General features: G+C 33.4%; 4 protein-coding genes across 4 annotated transcripts; 2 read left to right on the top strand and 2 right to left on the bottom strand.

Annotated features, from left to right (window-relative positions):
- Positions 1-124: 124 nt before the first annotated feature.
- On the top strand, positions 125-7,291 carry LOC123274349 (zinc finger protein 729-like). The gene is made up of 11 exons (XM_044741946.1): positions 125-380; positions 923-1,417; positions 1,519-1,612; positions 1,678-1,856; positions 1,954-2,151; positions 2,239-2,625; positions 2,746-3,204; positions 3,414-3,698; positions 3,783-4,238; positions 4,322-4,458; positions 4,535-7,291. Exons 2-11 carry the CDS (start codon positions 995-997, stop codon positions 6,573-6,575), a joined length of 4,659 nt encoding a protein of 1,552 aa, XP_044597881.1. The 5' UTR covers positions 125-380; positions 923-994; the 3' UTR covers positions 6,576-7,291.
- A 113-nt stretch (positions 7,292-7,404) lies between these two features.
- On the bottom strand, positions 7,405-13,747 carry LOC123274348 (nuclear pore complex protein Nup98-Nup96). Its single transcript, XM_044741945.1, has 4 exons — positions 13,489-13,747; positions 13,238-13,293; positions 7,700-13,103; positions 7,405-7,605 (listed from the first exon to the last, which is right to left on the bottom strand). Exons 2-4 carry the CDS (start codon positions 13,266-13,268, stop codon positions 7,410-7,412), a joined length of 5,631 nt encoding a protein of 1,876 aa, XP_044597880.1. The 5' UTR covers positions 13,269-13,293; positions 13,489-13,747; the 3' UTR covers positions 7,405-7,409.
- Positions 13,748-14,276: 529 nt separating this feature from the next.
- LOC123274374 (aurora kinase B) lies at positions 14,277-15,353 on the top strand. The gene is made up of 4 exons (XM_044741978.1): positions 14,277-14,392; positions 14,471-14,797; positions 14,875-15,033; positions 15,110-15,353. The coding sequence occupies exons 1-4, from the start codon at positions 14,277-14,279 to the stop codon at positions 15,351-15,353; spliced, it is 846 nt and encodes a 281-aa protein (XP_044597913.1).
- Positions 15,354-15,419: 66 nt separating this feature from the next.
- LOC123274350 (poly(ADP-ribose) glycohydrolase-like) lies at positions 15,420-18,803 on the bottom strand. The gene is made up of 11 exons (XM_044741947.1): positions 18,607-18,803; positions 18,380-18,531; positions 18,178-18,294; positions 17,924-18,085; positions 17,608-17,861; positions 17,438-17,535; positions 17,191-17,350; positions 16,798-17,116; positions 16,494-16,728; positions 15,638-16,425; positions 15,420-15,502 (listed from the first exon to the last, which is right to left on the bottom strand). The coding sequence occupies exons 1-11, from the start codon at positions 18,713-18,715 to the stop codon at positions 15,437-15,439; spliced, it is 2,460 nt and encodes an 819-aa protein (XP_044597882.1). The 5' UTR covers positions 18,716-18,803; the 3' UTR covers positions 15,420-15,436.
- Positions 18,804-19,128: the final 325 nt, after the last annotated feature.

Genomic DNA, 19,128 nt, shown 5'->3' on the forward strand with positions numbered 1-19,128 from the left:
TACTACTGTTGTTGCCTATATTTTAATTTTGCTTATATTATTCCCTGCTGACTAGTCTGCACACTTTATTGTGCCGTGTGTGTTGTTTCACAGCAGGCCAGCCCCGGCATTAACAAAAAAATACGTCATCGTGTTGTTATTACTCTTGTATACCTATACTTCAAATATACCTATTGACTACTGGTTACATATTACAGAGTAATAAGCACAGTAGTTGCGACGGACAGCAGTTGTACAGAGAATAGAAGAAGTTAAGGAGCATAATATATACTTAGAAGATTTTTAGTGTGTACGTCGCCATTGCTGCTGGTGTGTGATGACCATCCGGCTGTTGTCGCTCTAGATAAGAAGAAGTGAAACGAGGATAACACACAATTGAGGTTTGATAATTTTATTCTTTAATATCAATATTGTTGTTTTAATTACTGTATCTACGTGTCTCTTTATTTTTAAGATTTATATTTATAATATTATTGAAACCGTGAGTTCCAATGTTATCTGTAATTTTTTTTTCTTTTCACGGCTTTGTAGACCGGAAGTCTGGGGGATTATTCTAGTACTTTGGAAAAGAAATAATTCATCAAAAATTTACCCCTACAATATTGATATTTAATTATCGATTTTATAACTGTTAGTTTATTTCTTTTCTTCTTTGATATTTTAGTGGTAGTTGTAAGATAAGAACTTGTGGGTAAATAGAAAAATTATCACGGAAGTAAAGAAATTCAAAGTCGTCACGCAGATGATGAAGAAATGATTCATAGTTATTTTATCAATCAACTTATTTAATTGTTGAATTCGCTGTTTAAGAAACGATACTTTAAAATTTATTTTTTTTTGTTTTTAAAAAATTGTTTAATATTTATGTGATTTTATATTACCATTTGGAGTGAAAAATAAATCAAGTAAATAAAATTTACAGGAAATATATGCATATATTCAAGTGTATGTATATGTATATATGATTGGAGTATTTTAAAATTAACGAGACAAAATGTCTGAAGCTTCACCTATTCTACGGGCACTGAGGCCAAGGACTCAGCATAAAGTGAGATCAAGTAAAAAACAACAGGAAAATGAAGTGTCAGAAGGAGAAGAAGTGGACGGCGAAACAAGTCAAATAGGTGACGTTTCTGATTTAAGAGCTTTAAATGATTCTAAAGGTGAAGATGATAATGATAATAATAATGAAAATATCAATGAGGATGATTATAATAATAACGACGACGATGACGATGATGATGATTATGATGATGATGAACCTAGACTTACTATCAAGGAAGAACCCGAGGATGATATAACGGATGAAAAAGTTGTTTCCGAAAGCGGTTATGAATGTAAATCATGTGAACCACATATTGAGTTTCCTTCATTGGTTGAATATTTACAGCATTTAAAGGACGAACATCATCAAAAGGTTTACAATTGCATTAATAAAAATAATTATTACTTTAAATTTATTGATTTATCTATAAATAAAAAAAAGAAGATATTAAAAAAAAAAAATATTTTTTCTAGCCCAAGTGCCACGAGTGTCCTCATTGCAATTTCATCTCTCAACATCCAAAGCGATTGGAACGTCATCTTTTATCAATTCACAAGGACATAGAAGGTAATATATTTACTTGTACAACTAATGAGGATAATTGATGGAAAATGATTATATGATTTGTTTAGTTTCTGATCAATCCGGCCTAAGCAGCCATCAAAAAATTTATCCCCTCAAACGACGATTCTTTCGATGTACCAAGTGCTCATACATGACACACGTACGTGCACGTTACACTAAACACGTTAAGTATCATTCTATGCCAATGATCAAGTGTAACGATTGTGACTTTCGTACTCCATACAAAGTAAATATTGAAAAAATAAAAATAAGTTGAATTTTTTTTTATTTTTGTAATTAAAAAAAAAATTGTTTATTTATTTTTTTTTTTTATTATTTTCCAGTGGAATTTAGATCGACATACTCGCAGTCACAATGGAGGCGGAGCATTTCAATGCAGAGCATGTAATTTTACTGCTGAGATACGCCAGAGTTTGACTGTACATGAAACTAATCATCATGAGCCTCCTGTTGGAGTTAACAGTAAAAAAACGAATCCCCTTGATCGTAAACCTCGAAACGGTCCGAAACGTTACAATCAGGTAGTTATATTAAAATTATAAATGATTTTGCGATAAAAAAAAAATAATTTAACGTTGTTATCTTGAAGTTAATTTTTCATTGCCTAGGTTGGCGCAAGTGATTTCAGAGAAAACCCATCAAAATCTCCAGCAGCCGATATTATAGAAAATTTACTAGAAGAAACTCCAAATCCAGTTACAGCTGACGCGGAGTGTATAGCTCTTAAATGTGATGAGAAAGGCTGCCAGTTTATTACTGCGTGGGATTCTGAAATGCAGCGGCACCTGATCGAGGCACATGGACCATCACAATTACCAAATAAAGCCCGAAAACCATTGCCAATGCTCATTCCACTAAGTTCTGAAGGCAAGGTTAATAATATCATGCCCAACGGTTCTACTAACCCACTCAAAGTTCCTCGGGTGAGAGTACGTCCAGAGCTTGCAAAAATTGCACGAGATACTGAAATCGCGAAGTTAATTAATAATCGTGAGGTATATGTTATTTTAATAGGTTTTTTTTTTTTTTTTTAACTGAATTATTATTATTTGTCCGATTTAGTTTATTTGTTTTTGTTTCTTTTTTTACTTTTTGTTTTGTTGAAAACAAAATAGACGACTGGAAAGAAGGAGGTGTCTGTTAAATCATTTGAAAAAAGGAATGCTTCATTCTTTGATCGACTAAAGGAGAGACTATTAGGGAGTACCAATACTGCTTCATCACAAGTAGCTGTAAGTAGTCGAGAGGATTTAAAATGTTGGTGTACGTTTGAAGCAACTAGCCTTGAGGAATTGGCTAAACATAAACAAACTCATCACACTGCACTCAGTGTAACTAGTAGTATTACGCGTTGCCCAAACTGTCAAAGAAATTGTAAAAGTTCGACAGATCTTGAATTGCACATGAAATTTTGTTCATCACCGAGAAATAATTTAATGATTAGCAATAACATTCAGGAGAACACTGTTATTAGTTCAAATTATACAGCCACCTCCAACTGTGATGATTTTGAGTTTCCTTTACAAGTGGACTGGGAAGGGAGTGTCGGTGGGCTGAATTCCTCCGGATCGTCGGTACGGGGTTTATTTATTATTTTATGATTTTATATTTTTTGCTTAATTTTTACTATTTATTTATCTGTTTTTTTTTACATTCCTATTAATTTATCTCTTTATTTTTCTTTCAATTCAATTCCTCTGAAATTTCTTAGCTCGCGCGTAAAATATGATAACAATTAATATTTTTAAGGAAAAATTTAAAATAATCAAGTTATTATCTACAGGCCGATGGAGCTACTCAGCCGTCTACCCGTAGAGTATTTAAGTGTCCCCACTGTCCATTTTGGGCATCAACAGCTAGCCGTTTTCATGTCCACATAGTTGGTCACTTAAATCGCAAACCATTCGAATGCTCTTTTTGTGCATACCGATCAAACTGGCGATGGGACATCACCAAACATATTAAACTTAAATCAGCTAGAGATGCAGCTCATGCCAATGCCAGAGTTCTCATGACTGATGAAACTGGTAGAAGAAATTATTCCAAGTATAATAAGTATTTAGCACAAGTAAGTCATTTAATTAATTATTTAAAATCATCCCATTACTAAATAATATTCAAATTAATTAATTTATTTTGTTTGTAATTTCAGATAGATCACCAAATTCCACATGATCTAAATGAAGATCATGGAGTCATTGATACTAGCTCAGGAGAGCCACCAAAGAAATTAATTATTATGAGTAAATCTAAAAATTATCCAGCACCTCAAAATTTAACACCAGCTCCCAGTAGTTATAACAACTATGGAAAATCCGATTCTGCAATTATCAGTAGTGTTCCGCGTCCACCACCTCCTCTTCAAGCAGCTAGAAGTCAAGGGCAATCTTTATTAAAAGTAAATCCACAAGCTAATAATCCAAATCTTGCCGTTTCGGTATATGCTTCAAACTCTAACTCAGTAGCATCGACTTCTGCTTCAGTAGAAGAGTCTAAAAGAACATTGTGGAAATGCAAAAGATGCAATTTCCGTGACAGTAGTAAGGATAAAGTTTTGCAGCACGTTAAAACTCATTACGAATCTGCTGAACAATCAAGTAGTCAAAAAGTAAAACTAATTTTTTATATATTTTCTTCTTCCTCAACTTATTTAAATATGCTAAATTAATTGTAATCTTTTTTTAATTATAGAATGTAATTTCATGTAATGAATGTCCATTCAAAGCTGAAGATCCAGCTGTATTAGCAATACATCAAGTCAATCATCGTCCAGATCGAGATAAAATATTCAAATGTTATCATTGCCCGTATTATGTTCGGACAAAAGCGTGATTATTTTATTTTTTAATCTGCAATTCTAAAAATACTTTTAAATTATTTAATTAATGATGAAATAATTTTCAGGGAACTTTTGGAGCACGGGCATTTACATGGCCAAGAGCTTGCTGTTGAACATAAATTAAACTCAAATGTTGACATTTCACCAATTAAAATGAAACTTGAGAGTCAATCAACTAAATTAGACATTTCTGTGGAAGAAGTATCGCATGCTCCATCACCTATTTCAGGAACTAATGAAGATACTGCGCCACCACTTCTATTAGACACACGTGCTTTACCAGATACACCGCTTGTCTGGGTATCAAGACCAGACGGATCGTTTGCAAAAATGTTAAAATGTCGTCATTGTCCACACGTATCAACTCGTCGTGCTGAGGTTCGTGATCACGAAACAATGCACACGTTGAATTCAATAAATGATTGTAAAATGGCGTGTCCAGACTGCAGTTTTAGGTGCTTATTACAAGAAACAATGGATGCTCATTCAGATATGCATCGAGGATCATTGGGAACAATTCACTGTCTCGTAGATGATGGCCGTTCTGACGCACAACAACTTGATGATTTAACAACTCTTTTAGATTTACCTAGAACGCCTTTGTTGGGCCCAGAGCCAGATTTGAATGACCCACGTTTAGTATATTGCTGTAACAAATGTCCAGCACGTTTTCTTTGTGATAAAGAATTACGAATCCATATGAAATATCACTCAAGTGATTTAACGTATTCATGCGAGTGGTGTTCTTATGGCTCAAGACAACAATCTCATTTGTCAGCTCATCAAAGAGCACATACTTCAGAATATCAAGATCGTACAAGATATTTATTATCTTTATACGGTCATTCGCAAAAGTTTCCACCACCTAGAACAGCATGTGTTGAAACAAACAGCCAAGTTGGAAATACTGAGAAAAACATCGCTTGGATTGTTGTTCAAACATCAGATTCTGTAGCAAGTTCTTCTAATCAAATAAAAGAAGAACAACGATTAACTAATCAAGTATTTACTTGTTCAAAGTGTCCAGCACGTTATTTTAAGTTAGACGCACTTGAATACCATATGACTCTTCACGGTTCTAACAATCGATTCAAGTGTACAGAATGCGACTATTCATCGAAAACGGGTCAAAACTTAATGAAACATCAAGTTGTTCACAGAAGACAAACTGAAATAAATGAACCATCTGCTTCTTTATTACAATTAAATGAAGATCCTTCGTACAGTCCGTTAATGGAGGGTAATCCCAATTTTATTTATCAGTCATATTATAAAAATGGAAAGATGAAAGAAAAACGTTACAAGTGCCATAAATGTCCGTCAGGATTTGAAAAACGTGAACAGTATCGAGTACACTTGTCATTACATGGTGCTAAGCAACGATATCGATGTGATACTTGTGATTATTCAGTTAAGTATTATGCAAATTACGTACAACATTTGAAAAAACATCAAGCCAATGCTGAAGCTCAGGCGTCACAACGTCAAGACGAAACGTCAATGGATTATGACAGTAATGCTATTGATGAAGATAATTTGAATATGAGTACCTCTAAGTCACGTAGAAAATCAACAATTTCTTCGAATACATTAGGAAATAATGGTTCTGGCGCTGGATATGCTGCTTCATGTGTTTCTAATCAAGATAAACAGTCGATCATACTCATGCAAAAAAAAGGCAATACATTAACACCATTGACACTCATACGTTGTACAGAATGCCCTTTTTCATCGGCTGATAAAGACACAGTTGATGCTCATAAACGTCGACATGGTATTGATAGACTTACACCGCCTTGTCCACATTGCAATTATGTGCCACGTAAAGACGAAAATATAAGTGAGCATATTAAAGTACATTTTACTAGACTATACAAACCAGAATCTTATTTAGTTATTGATTCATTATCATTGACAATGAAAAAAATATCTACTAGTAAAAAAGATGATAAACATAAAGAAAATGAACTTATATTTCGTGAATGTGATGATGGAAAATATTTACCGGTTGCTATTACTAATTCATTGCCTGTCACAAATGGTAATAATTTTGAAAAAATAATTGTCGATCCTAATACAGGCGAAGCAACCCGCTCAAGTATATAAAATTTTTAATTATAAATTTATTTACAATTTGTTAAATATTTTTGAAAATTTTTAATGGTATGAGAATTATTTGTAATATTTTATAGTGAGAACTTTAATTAATTAATTGAGCATGAAGTGTTGTGAAAGTCATTTTAGTGTACATTTTAATTAAATCATAAGATAAACAAGAGTTTAATTGCTTATTGTTTAGATGCTTAATCTTATAATTATTATTGTAAAAATTTATTTTTGTTTTAATTTATTAAAAAAATTTTCATCATTACATTTAACATGGAGTTATTTATTTTTATTCTCGTTACAAGAAATCACGTTTGAGTAAATACTTATCAGAAACTATTTATTTTAACTAATACTTATCACAAAATGAAGTGTCAATTTATGCAATGTTAATATTCAGTTATTTATTATTTACAGAAACTAATTATAAATACCATGTTTTTTTTTTTTACATTAATTAAAAAATGAATCCGTATTTTATTTTCATTATTATTTTATCATTTAGTCCAATCTGTCTCTAACGTTAAACAACACAATCACGTATTTTTACCAACTTTTTTGGATTTTTTCTAACATTTTTTTCTTTTAAGAATATATTTTACTGCCTTATTCTAATTACTAACTAACTTTAATGCATATATAAAATTAATAATTATATCGACTGAAAATATTTAAGCACAAGTAGTATTAAATGTTGTTATAATTACGGAAAAAAAGTTCTTAAAAAATTTTTTTATATGCGTACAATACAAATATTTTAAAAAATAACAAAAAAAAAAAACTTGCGCTAAAATAATTTTTATATTAATTTGCCTATGTTTTCTTTTTCAAACATCAATGGCCAACAATTTCATTAGCGCACATATTAATAATGGGTCTTAATTCTTGTTGCGCATAATCTTCAGGAAGTGGTAACATTGTAACTAAACGAACTAAGATCTCAGATGTCGATTTTTCTTCATTTGGTTGGAGTAAAAGTATACTTTTTGCGAGATTAAACGTCCGTTTGGCAATTTCAGCTTGACATAATCTAGAAAAAAAAATAGAAAATATTATCAATAATTAAATGAATAGTTCGTTAAGTAATAAAGCATTTATAAATAAATTAAATAAAAAGTAATTACCTGTGTTTCGCAGAAGGGCATGGGAATTGATTAATTTTAGCGCAAAGTGAACTTATTTGTGGTTGAAGAAGTTCAAGTTTGTATCCAAGATTAGAGTAATCAGGATTCTTCAAGAATGACTCAATCTCAACAGCAATTTCCATGTAATCCCAGAGTAACTGTCCTTGATATGACCACCCATTTACAAGACCATTACATTCTGGTGGAACGAATGGACTCAACAAAGATCTCAAGTAATCATAGTTTTCATTAATTATAGCATCTGCTGCTAGATGCTCAATTATGACCTCATGAGCTCTATTCCATTGTTCCGCTTGAAGTAAATACCAAGCAGCTTCACCGTATCTCTTAAAAGCACAGCCCTTGATAGCCTTGGCCTCATTGATCCATTTGGAAGGAATGCCCAGCTCCTCCAATAAAAACTTTTCTCGCTGAACATAATCCGGATCTTCGTCAATTTGAACGTGACGAGCAAGTAAATCCGTTACAGCTGTTCGTCGAATAGTTGTATTATTCAGATGCAAGTTTACAAATATAGCCCAATGCCATAGATCATGAGCTTCTAATTGTGCTGCGAAATTAGTATGAGTCATTGAAGATACATGTTCGGATAAATGAGAATATCCAAGACCAACGACAACTTGTTGCAGCAACCAGCTGAGTCGATAATCAAATGGATCTGCAGTGTGGGTCAGCGGGTTGAGAAGTTGTTCAAGAGAATGATTACCCAAACAATAAAGTTTTAATAGATGGTAGCAGAGGTCATAAGTTTTCTTGTCTCCAAGAACTTCAGGTTCAAAATCTTCTTCTTTGTAATCCGGTAAAGGCGCAGCAGCGTAAATATCTGCTGGATCTCCATTGAATGAAGCTTCGTAGAGTTCTAAAACATCAGTGATAGATGTTGTAGGTTCTGATAAATACCACAAGTGAACGGCAAGAGCTCTCTTCCAATCTAAATTTTCACAAACGTTAACAATATCATCGTTACTTGTTAAGTTAATGAGCTCTTCTCCGGCAGCTAACATGTAAATCTTCAATCTAGACATTGACATATTTGTTACGACATCAGTTAATTGCCAGAGACCAATAGCTTGTTTCGCTAATTCTTTAACGCATGAGAAACCACCCAACTGTGATATGAATATTGCGAGTGTATAATCGCCAATTTTTCTTGCTATCTCACAAGCTTCTTCCAATTTATTTGCTGACAAAAGTGAAAACATCATTTTATCCTCGCTATCGATCTCTGATAATTCTCGTTGGACCATTTCTTCTACAACGGTTTTTAACCAATCACTAAACGCTTCTCTTCTTATCATGACGTGGCTGTGACTTTCCTTATCTGAATCAGATTGCAATGCAGGTAAGTTGCCCCAAAGAGCGACACATAGTTGCCATACATCAGCTGCGTAAGATGACAAGTGGTCATTAGTTAAATTATTTGCAATTTCTTGAGATAAACCGCAGTGGTCATGAAGAGCGGAGATACCAGCTTCTCCTGCGCCAACACGAATCCAACGACAGTTATTTTCTTCTCCAATGACACAGTGGTTTAATTGAATTCTTAAATGTTCTTGAATACTTTCTTTGAATTCTAAAATGTAATCACGATCTGCTCGGTTACCTCCCAACATTTGTAATCGTTGAATGACATTTGATGGTGAAATTTCGTCCTTACACCGTCCGGAGATATAAGTTTCTATGTGACTGAATCTATTTTGTAATGGCACTACAGATGCTTGCTCTTGAGTAGATAGTGAAATTAAAGTTAAACCTGGTCCCCAAGTGGCTTTAAATTTTCTACCCATTTGAATACTTATGTCAGCAATTGTATTGAATTTTAAACGATTACAAATAGATTTTTTCAGTGGAATGATTTCACAACGATACTTCAAAACTCGAGTTGTTGGCTTAATAATTGGTGATGGAAAAAATTTGTTAATACTTGAAACTTTTTCAACTTTAGTTTGATGAGATTTTTTCATTTTATTTTCTTTTCCGCCAGAGAAAGATTCATTAGGTAACGTAAACATATCATGAACAGTAAAATTCGATCGCAACTTAGCAGAGTAAGTTAGATTATTCAGATTATTTTCACGAGCTTCAAAATTTTGTAGACGTTTTAGTGGTGCATCAGAATTTCCATACATAGGCTGATCATTGTAATCATCACCACATTCATCAAAAAAACTAGCTTTCATCAATTGGAGTTTGTGACTGTCTGTTCCAACAAGACGAGCGTAAACAGAGGTTGGGCTCAGGGCTGTTTGTTTTTCACCCTCCGGCTCAAGTTGAACTTCATTACTACTCATACTATCTTCATCATCTTCCTCCATACGAAATACATTTCGTTCAGTATTTTTTTCAGCTTCGGTTGCTGGTCCATTGAATGTTCGCATTTTAACCTTCAATTCATTCGCAGGAATTTGTTTTTGTTCCTTCCCCTTCTGTTCCAACTTATTCAAACGATCAGCAGTTTTTCTTAATCCCATTTTAACCTGTTGCTCTTTTGGTACTTCATCGTCATCATCTGAATCACTCAACCCATACTTAGAAAAATGATCAACCTTAAAAACCCAAGAACCGGTTTCAGGACGATATTCGAGGAATCGTGTATCGTGTCTTGCTGAAACTCGTCGTAATTTGCCTTCATAATCCATAGCAATCAAACGCTCAGGATCAGTTATTGGCTCATGCTGAGTCTTATCATGAGGCCAAACGCGATCTAGTGTCACTTGAGCTTTGCGATTCAATCCTTGACCAACCGGTGGTTTTTTCTCGTCATCAGGATATATAATTACTTCTTTATGACGGAAATGCACGATTTCATCTAAATTCAATCCATAAATATCAAACGAATCTGCAAAGTAGACATTACCGTATCCAGTTCGGCCAACTGTAAAATTAGGCACAATACAAGTTTCACCACGGACATAATTATCCAATTGGTCCAGTGGAGGAATTGTGAAGTATCCGACACGTTTCAATGTTACATTAGCCAGGTTTGGTTCGACATCAGACTGCAAAACTGACATTGAACTTTCGTCTAATCCACGGCTAGAATCATTGAATGTCATGGAATCATTTGCGCTCCTGTTGTTGCGCTTCTGTCGCGAAGCGCTTTGATTAAATTCTGACTTGGCAATTGGACTGTTGTTTACTCCTCCATGAGGACGAAAATCATTTACAGTATTGTCTAAAGCTTCCTCTGGAATATCCAAAGAATCAAATGGAGATTTTTGTCCATCGAATTCTTCCTCCGGCATTTTTGTTGTTCGAGGCATATGAGTCTTCAACCAAGAAGTTGATGATAATCTTCTATTGTCAATAGACTGCCGATTACTTTGCTGTTTATTTTCTTTGTCAACTGCTTCGATGTTATTGTTACAGGAAGAAGAGGCTTCAATATTCTCTATAACTTCATTATTCTGCGTAGTTTTTCCATTTTCGGTAGGTCTTGGTGTAGGACTGAGTGATCGTCGTTTCGGGCGTAGAACTAAACGTTTTGCATTTGGACGAGGTTGGAATGCTTCTAGTAATGTCGGATCTTCTTCTTCTAGGCCATCGAATAGCGATTTTTTCGATAACTGTACAGGTGTTACTACTCGGGCTTTCACTTTTGGTGAGTTATTAGACGTGGATACTTTAAATTGTGATCCATTTAGATTTTTTGATGTTGCATTAGCTGGTTTTATCAATTCTTCAGACTTTCCTGATGCAGGAAGCAAATTTTTGAGAAGTGGTGAATCACCAAATGGAGTTGACACTAATGCCAAAATTTGCTGATGAACGGGAACTGAACTTGAATTTTGCTGAGCTTGGTTTGTATTAACTCCACCGCCGAGTAAATTTAATCCCAGACCAGTATTTGTATTTGTGTTGGTGCCAAAACCTCCAGTACCTCCAAAAGTTCCTGAGCTATTAAATGTCGTACCAGTAGTGGTATTACCAAAGAGCCCGCCAGGTTTAGGTGCTCCAAAAAGTGAATTTGTTCCTCCTAAATTCAAATTAGCGTTGGCACCGAGGGTTGATGTAGCAGTGGGTGTTGCGCCGAATGAAAAAGTGTTTGTCTGACCAGCGGGTTTAAATGACGAATTAAATAATGAAGCGTTATTGTTTTGGGTAGTACCAAAGCTAGTGTTAGTCCCAAAAGCAGGAGCTGGTGTGGCACCAAATGCTGACCCAGTTCCAAAACCTGTAGTAATGGGTTTATTGAATAAATTGGTAGTAGTATTTGCAGGCGCAGTCTGCCCAAAGCTACCAAAACCAGTATTAGATGTAGCTGGAGCCATATTAAACGTCGTTGGTTTTTGATTGAATAATCCAATACTTTGATTCGGTTGCGCAGTACCAAAACCTCCGAATCCTGGAGTCTGAGTGTTGTTCATCGTTCCAAATCCAGTTGCGGGTTGATTTGTAGTTGTGTTGGAGAATAAAGTTGTCGGAGCAGCCGTCCCAAATGGCTTCGGTTGAGTATTTGCGCCAAATAAGCTTGACGATGTTGTGGGATTAAATGCAAAAGCACTAGTAGTGGTAGCTGGGGTACCGAAACCAGTTACTGGTTTACCAAAGAGACCTCCACCTGTATTTGACTGGGTGTTTGTGCCGAATCCTGATGTCATAGACCCGAAACCGCTGGAAACAGTGCTAGCAATGGTGTTAGTACTGCCAAAAGGTGACGGCTGAGCTGTAGCTCCGAAAAGACTGGTTGCCTGACCTGACTGACTCGGTCCCTTCATACCATTGGTGTAATCTTCTAGACGCAACTCTTCCAATGATTTATTCTCGTACTCTTTCATCACCACTATACAATGATGTTTAGTTGAAATCGTTTGCGTAACTCCTTGTTTAACCATGGTGTCTGAACCTACAAGTGGATTAAACTTTATCGGAGTTCCAACGATAGCTGACCCAGTGTTAGTGCCTGTTCTAAATCCTCCCGGAGTACCAAATAGACTGGTATTAGCAGTGGTATTTGTTTGCCCAAATGGCGTAGTTTGCTGTATATTCTGTTGAGGTTGTCCGAAAAGACTTGTTCCACTAGTTGAAGCAAAACCAAAGCCTGCTGGTTTGTTTGCTTGACCAAATGCTGATGTAGTATTACTACTGCCGAATAGATTTGTATTAGCATTTTGTTGAGCTCCAAATAAATTAGTATTGGTTCCAGTGGTTCCAAAACCACCAAAAGAAGACTGTGTTGTAGCTGGTTGTCCAAATGCTGGAGTAGCTGTTGTGTTTCCAAACAAACCTCCGGTAGTAGTACCCGCAGGCTTAGCGCTAAATAATGATGTGTTATTGCTCCCAAAGACAGAAGTTGATCCTGTGCCAAAACTTGTTGTGGCAATTGGCTTACCAAATGCTGATTGACCAAAAGGACTACTCTGGGTTGCAGAGTTAAATCCACCTGTTGACAAATATTACATTTATAATATATGTAGGTTATTTATTATTATGAAAATAAATATAAAAATAATAATAATAATCATGATAATAATATAAATAATAATAATAATAATTTTATTAATTTATGATACATACCAAAAGACGTGTTGCCTGATTGTCCAAACATCTCGAAAATCACTTATTATTTGCACCTGAACAAAAATATACATAACAATTATATTAATATATTCGTATCTTATATAGGTTGATGTATCTTTCAATACATAAACACAAGATGCATTGACATTTTAGATAATAATAAAGAAAAAAAAAAGGCGATTTCACAACCTCACGTAATATGCCTCGTCAACTTGTATTGGCGCGCGAGTAGTAAATAAAACTCTTACCTCTCGATAACTAAATGGTAAACAATGTATTTCAGAACGATTGCACTTTATTAAACAAGATCACAGTCAGTAGAAAAGTTAATAATCATTATCAGTTGATTGAATAGAAATAATTATTGTAAAAAATTATGATTTATTATGTGTGAGATGATTTTTCAACGGTTATTTACTAGAGGCGCAGTATACAAAGGCCGAGCCCACACACACATTATTCACTTTGCCCCTTGGTTAGCCAATTCGCATGGCAGGTTATTGTGAAAGACGTTTTCCACGCCCGGAAGTAGTGTAAGTGTAAAAGAGGGCGCCTAGGTGTCAAATGTCTCCATATCTTCAACTTTTTCTGACGTCACGTCCACTTTTAAATAAAAGATGTTCTTTGATTGGTTATTTTAAACGCATCTTGAGACTCGTTTGACCAATGGATTATTTTTATTCGCTCTTAAGAGATAATTATGAAATACATTTTTTTTTAATATTTCATTAAATTCGGATAAAAAAAATTATTATTACTACTAATTAGTCTTTAATTATTTTTTATAAAATATCAAAACAAAATTAACAAAATAGTATAGACGTCAGATTGATAACTTTTTAAGTCTGACTACAACTGGCGACATAGTCGTGCATGAAAAATTAACCTGAAACTTGTAAATAAATTCAAAACATTTTAACGTTTATTTTCGAGCGGGCTCAAGCCGGGTAAGAGGCGTCAGTTGATTTTGATAGAGTTAAGTTGTTTTATAAGTAAACGTATTGCAAAAAATATTTAATTATATAATTCAAGTAAAATGTCTAAAACAAACAATGTTATGGTTATGCCTAAAAATGTTCCTACTGATTTTGTAAGTGGTGTTCAAGAGGCAACAAATATTATGGAGGAGCATGTTGAAAGTCATACTAATGGGTAATAACTTGTTTCTGTATTTTTAAGCAATTATTAGTCATGGGTCATTTTTAATTGATGTGTATTTTTATTTTTAAGGTACAAATGGTCTCTCAATGACTTTGATATTGGAGTTCCCTTGGGTCGTGGTAAATTCGGGAGGGTTTATTTAGCACGAGAAAAGAGAACCAAGTATATCGTTGCCTTGAAAACATTGTATAAAATTGAGTTGATTCAAGGGCGCGTGGAAAAACAAGTATTGAGAGAAATTGAAATTCAGTCCCATCTCCGTCATCCAAATATTCTACAATTGTTGACGTATTTTTCGGATGAAAAAAAAATTTATTTAGTTCTTGAATATGCAGCTCGGGGTGAATTATACAATTATATGAAAAAACAGCCAGGTAGAAGATTTAATGAGCCTCTGTAAGTGACAATTTCATTTTAATTACGATGAGCGTAGTTTGTGTAAATAATTTTTTTATGGTTATTTTTTATTATAGGTCAGCTAAATTTATTTATCAAGTTGCTGATGCTCTGGAGTACTGTCACAAAAATAATGTAATTCACAGAGATCTGAAGCCTGAAAATTTACTGCTAGATTTCGATGGAAATGTTAAATTAGCCGACTTTGGATGGTCAGTACATGCACCAACATCAAAGTAAGTAAACCAGTTTAATTAAATTTCATCGTTATCTAATTGTATTGGGTTTAATCATGGAACATTCCTTTTTTAGGCGTAACACTATGTGTGGAACATTAGATTACTTACCACCAGAAATGATTAATGGGCAATCTTACAACATTTTTGTTGATAATTGGTGCCTTGGAATTTTGTGTTATGAATTTTTGGTTGGTGAACCACCATTTTTGAGTGATAATCAACACGAGACTTACAAAAAAATTCGTACGGCTGATATAATATATCCTCTTCATATTTCACCAGAAGCCAGAGATCTTATATCTAAGGTAAACTATTAATAGCTATTTTTACAGGTTTTTTTTTTTTTTAAATAAGTTTATTTATGACTGTTACAAGTTTTTTACAATTGTACAAATCATGTTTATTTTTTCAGCTTGTAAAAAAACAAAGTTCTGAAAGAATACCATTGTCTGCAGTCAAGAAACATCTATGGGTGATTAAAAATAAAGATAAGGCGAAGTTAATTTAATTAGTATAAAATATAAGAAATTTCAATTATTTTTAATTTGTATTGTTAATTTAACGAACATATATTACAATAATTTTTTAATAATTAACTTACCCTTGGAAAAAAATCCAATATTGTTCTTTGTTTACCCTTTCGATGATTTAATTGGTTTTCGGGTTTTTGTGGACTTGAAGATTTATTAACTTGAGGATTGTTAATAATGCTAGTTGACTCACTGCCAGTGTCTGTTTGTTTATTAACAAGTGAGTGAGGAATTCGATCTGTTTCTCTAATTGTTGTATCATTCTTTCGTTTATCAACAGGTTCTGGAGGTTCATAATCGGAATCAGACGTCAAAATGTCATTCTTTAACATCTCATTTTCACTTTCAAATACAATTCCTGATTGTTTGTCAAATTCCTCAAGACTAATTCGCCTTTTTCTTGCAGATTCAATTCGAGACCTATCGTCTTGAGTTTCTCTTTCAGCAGAAAAACTCCAAACTGATTTTTTATTACCACCGGTTTCTTTTTTCAATTTATCCCCCAATTGTTCAGAAGTTTCTTCTTCGGAGAAATATTCATCAATTAATGTACTACCATATTTAGAATTCGGTTTCTCATTACAATCATCATCTTGACCTTGTTCTAGTATATTTCGTATTTCTTCTTCGTTTGTCAATTCATGTGATTCATTTTTTTTATTCATTAATATGGGCTTTGAATCATATTTCTTGGGCGATACTTTTTTTGAATTTGTTTGTGGTTTAGTCGACGTTGGCGATCGTGTACAAAAGTATTTCAAAATAGGTTTTACTTGAGCACGTTTGTGCAAAAAATCATAAAGACTTTGATGTCTTTTAGCTTCACTGTCATACGATTGAATTAAAGTAAATAGCTGACCTGAAAAAATACATATGTATAAATTTATTTATAAAAAAAGTTATTAATTTTTACTAATGTCCACTTACCAACGTTGACTTGATACTCTATAAGGTGCCAATACATGTTAACGATATCATCCCGGAGTTTTTTATTACCAAAAGTAAAGTAAACAACTGGTCGTCGATTAATGGCCGCAGCCATTAGTTGAATTAAACTTTTAAGATGTGGATCACCTCGAAATGCTCCACAACCCCAATTGCCCGTTGCTATTCCAGACAGTTGTGTATTAGGCATTTCACTCGGGATAAATCCAACATATGCCTATGAAAAGAATCAAATTTAAAAATATTACTTAATTTGATCAGGACATATAGCTTTGTGTATAGTTACCTTATTCAATTCGCGAATAATACTCCTTCCTTGATATTGTCGATATTCATGAGTAAAATATAAAGCATCAATGGCAACAATAGAAGTTTTACGCCTTCCACTGCTATCACGAGGAGTATTGTCAACATGATCACCTGCCCATTCAAAAGTATCACTGTAACCTGTGTAGTTACTGTATCTTTCAGCTCCAGTGACAATTACAGCTTCGGTATCATTAAGTACTTCTGTTACTAACATCGTTACCAGAAGCTCGGGACAGATTACAAATCGAATCTCTTCTTGAACACAACCGCTATTTAATACTCCTCCACCTAGGAATCTATAAAATTTGGATAGTATAGTGGAGTTATTAAATTGAAAAAAATTTAATTATATAAAAAAGTAACTACTTACTTATTGGCAAAGTCGACTTGAAGAAGTCCAGCGCCTTGATCTTCAATGGTCCCTTCACTATTAATGTGCAATGGAGGCAATGGACATTTTACTTTATCCCATTTTGGGCAATCATTTCTTGAAACGGATCGTCGCTGAATAGTAATAGTTCCTACGGGATCTACTCTAGGCAAAAATCGTCAACATAATTCATAACAAAATTATACAAGTACTTGAAATAATTGTTGAAAAATTTTTTTTTACATACGAGAGGCTGTAACTCTTCGAAAATAGTGGATTATGCACTTTAGTTTTTCAATCTTCACTGATAATTTACGGGGATATCTAGTGTGACCCGAAAATAATCTGAAAAAAATAATCAACTCGTAGTCATCCATCCTTAGATACAAAAAAAAATATGTTTATTTTGTAGTATACCCATTGAAATTGATGTAAGGATATGATGCATATTCTGAATTCTCTGTAACAGCATTTCGACGTGGGAACGTACATAAAAAGGCATTTGCGAGTAATGAGGCAACTTGAAGCTGACTAAGACTGATCGACTGATTTGAATGTTTTTTTAATAAAGGTATTGGGCCTGTTACAAGTGATGGTAATTGAAGAGCCAGTCGTATTATCTTAGGAAGTAATTTTTCAAAAAAAATTTTAGTTCCTTCTTCGTCATCCATCTGAAAAATAAACGTTTGAATTATTATAAGTTCAATAGAAAAAATTATTATTCAATACATACTTCTTCAAAAAAAGAATGTAAAGCAGTGAAATTCCATTGGGAAGCATATTTATTGTTGTACGATAAAATTGCTGTTTCTAAATGCATAGTGGATATAAAATTTTGTAGCAATGATTGCTGAATAACTTCCCATCTAGTCTGGACCTCGCGATCGTCAGTATTCTAGTTTGAGGAACAATTAAAATTGAAATCAACATATTATAAGTATTTAAGTCGATACTTATTAATATTTTAGAAAATGTTTGAGTGATTACGTTTTCGGTAGTATAAAAACACTTTGGTGAATGTGGCATTCGCACAAAATGCTCGGACCATCTATCAACTAACTGAGATGGGAACGGTTTTGGTGGTCTTCTATGAGGAATTGGTAACTGAAAGAATAATAAAAAAAATTTATCTTAAGTTTAACAACTAACTAATGAAAAATACAAATGATATTGTAAATATAATATTCACTTCAAATAATACTGCGTGATTCTCGGATGGACGGATTGGTGGCTGCTCATGAAAAAAAATATCCAAGCCTCCGAAAATTTCATGCATACTTGCTCCCTTCCATTCTAGACCATCATGAATCAATTCTGGCTCTTCACTTTCTATAGACATCGCTAAAAAAAAAAGTTACGTCATGTATTTTAAAATAAATTATTAATAAATATATTAGTTGATAAAACTTAATTTACATTCGTTCATATTTTTTGGTTCTACTTCTGGAACTTCGCAATCAGAGAATATATCAGGAGACATTGGTTCAGTCATGTCCTCAAAAAATGTTGATGTTGATTCAGCCATTGTTTTATATCAATTATTTATTTACCAGAAAAATAAAACTTAAGGCACAATTTGTGATGAAATTTAATATTTTATAGTAATTATATAAAATAAATTAAAGTACAGTTTAAACATTTATAAATATTACAATAATTTATTTGTGGTCATGTTTCTAAATAATAAAAAATATATATTTGTGTTTATACAGTCTGTGAATTTTTTGGTTAGAATCTTAGGATTAAGAAGTTTATTTAAATGACATCTTTATTCAATTGTTTGCTGTTTATAACAGGACATCAAACGTACAAACGTAAGCTTTTTTTTTCAAGATGGCGCTAGTATTTGTGAGGTATTTTCAAATATCTCTAAAAGAGAACTCGTGAAAATTTATTATTATTAGCATAATAAATTTTAAATAAAAGAAGATAATTTAT

Source organism: Cotesia glomerata, unplaced genomic scaffold, assembly GCF_020080835.1.
Source record: "Cotesia glomerata isolate CgM1 unplaced genomic scaffold, MPM_Cglom_v2.3 scaffold_31, whole genome shotgun sequence".
Classification (NCBI taxonomy): Eukaryota; Metazoa; Arthropoda; class Insecta; order Hymenoptera; family Braconidae; genus Cotesia; species Cotesia glomerata.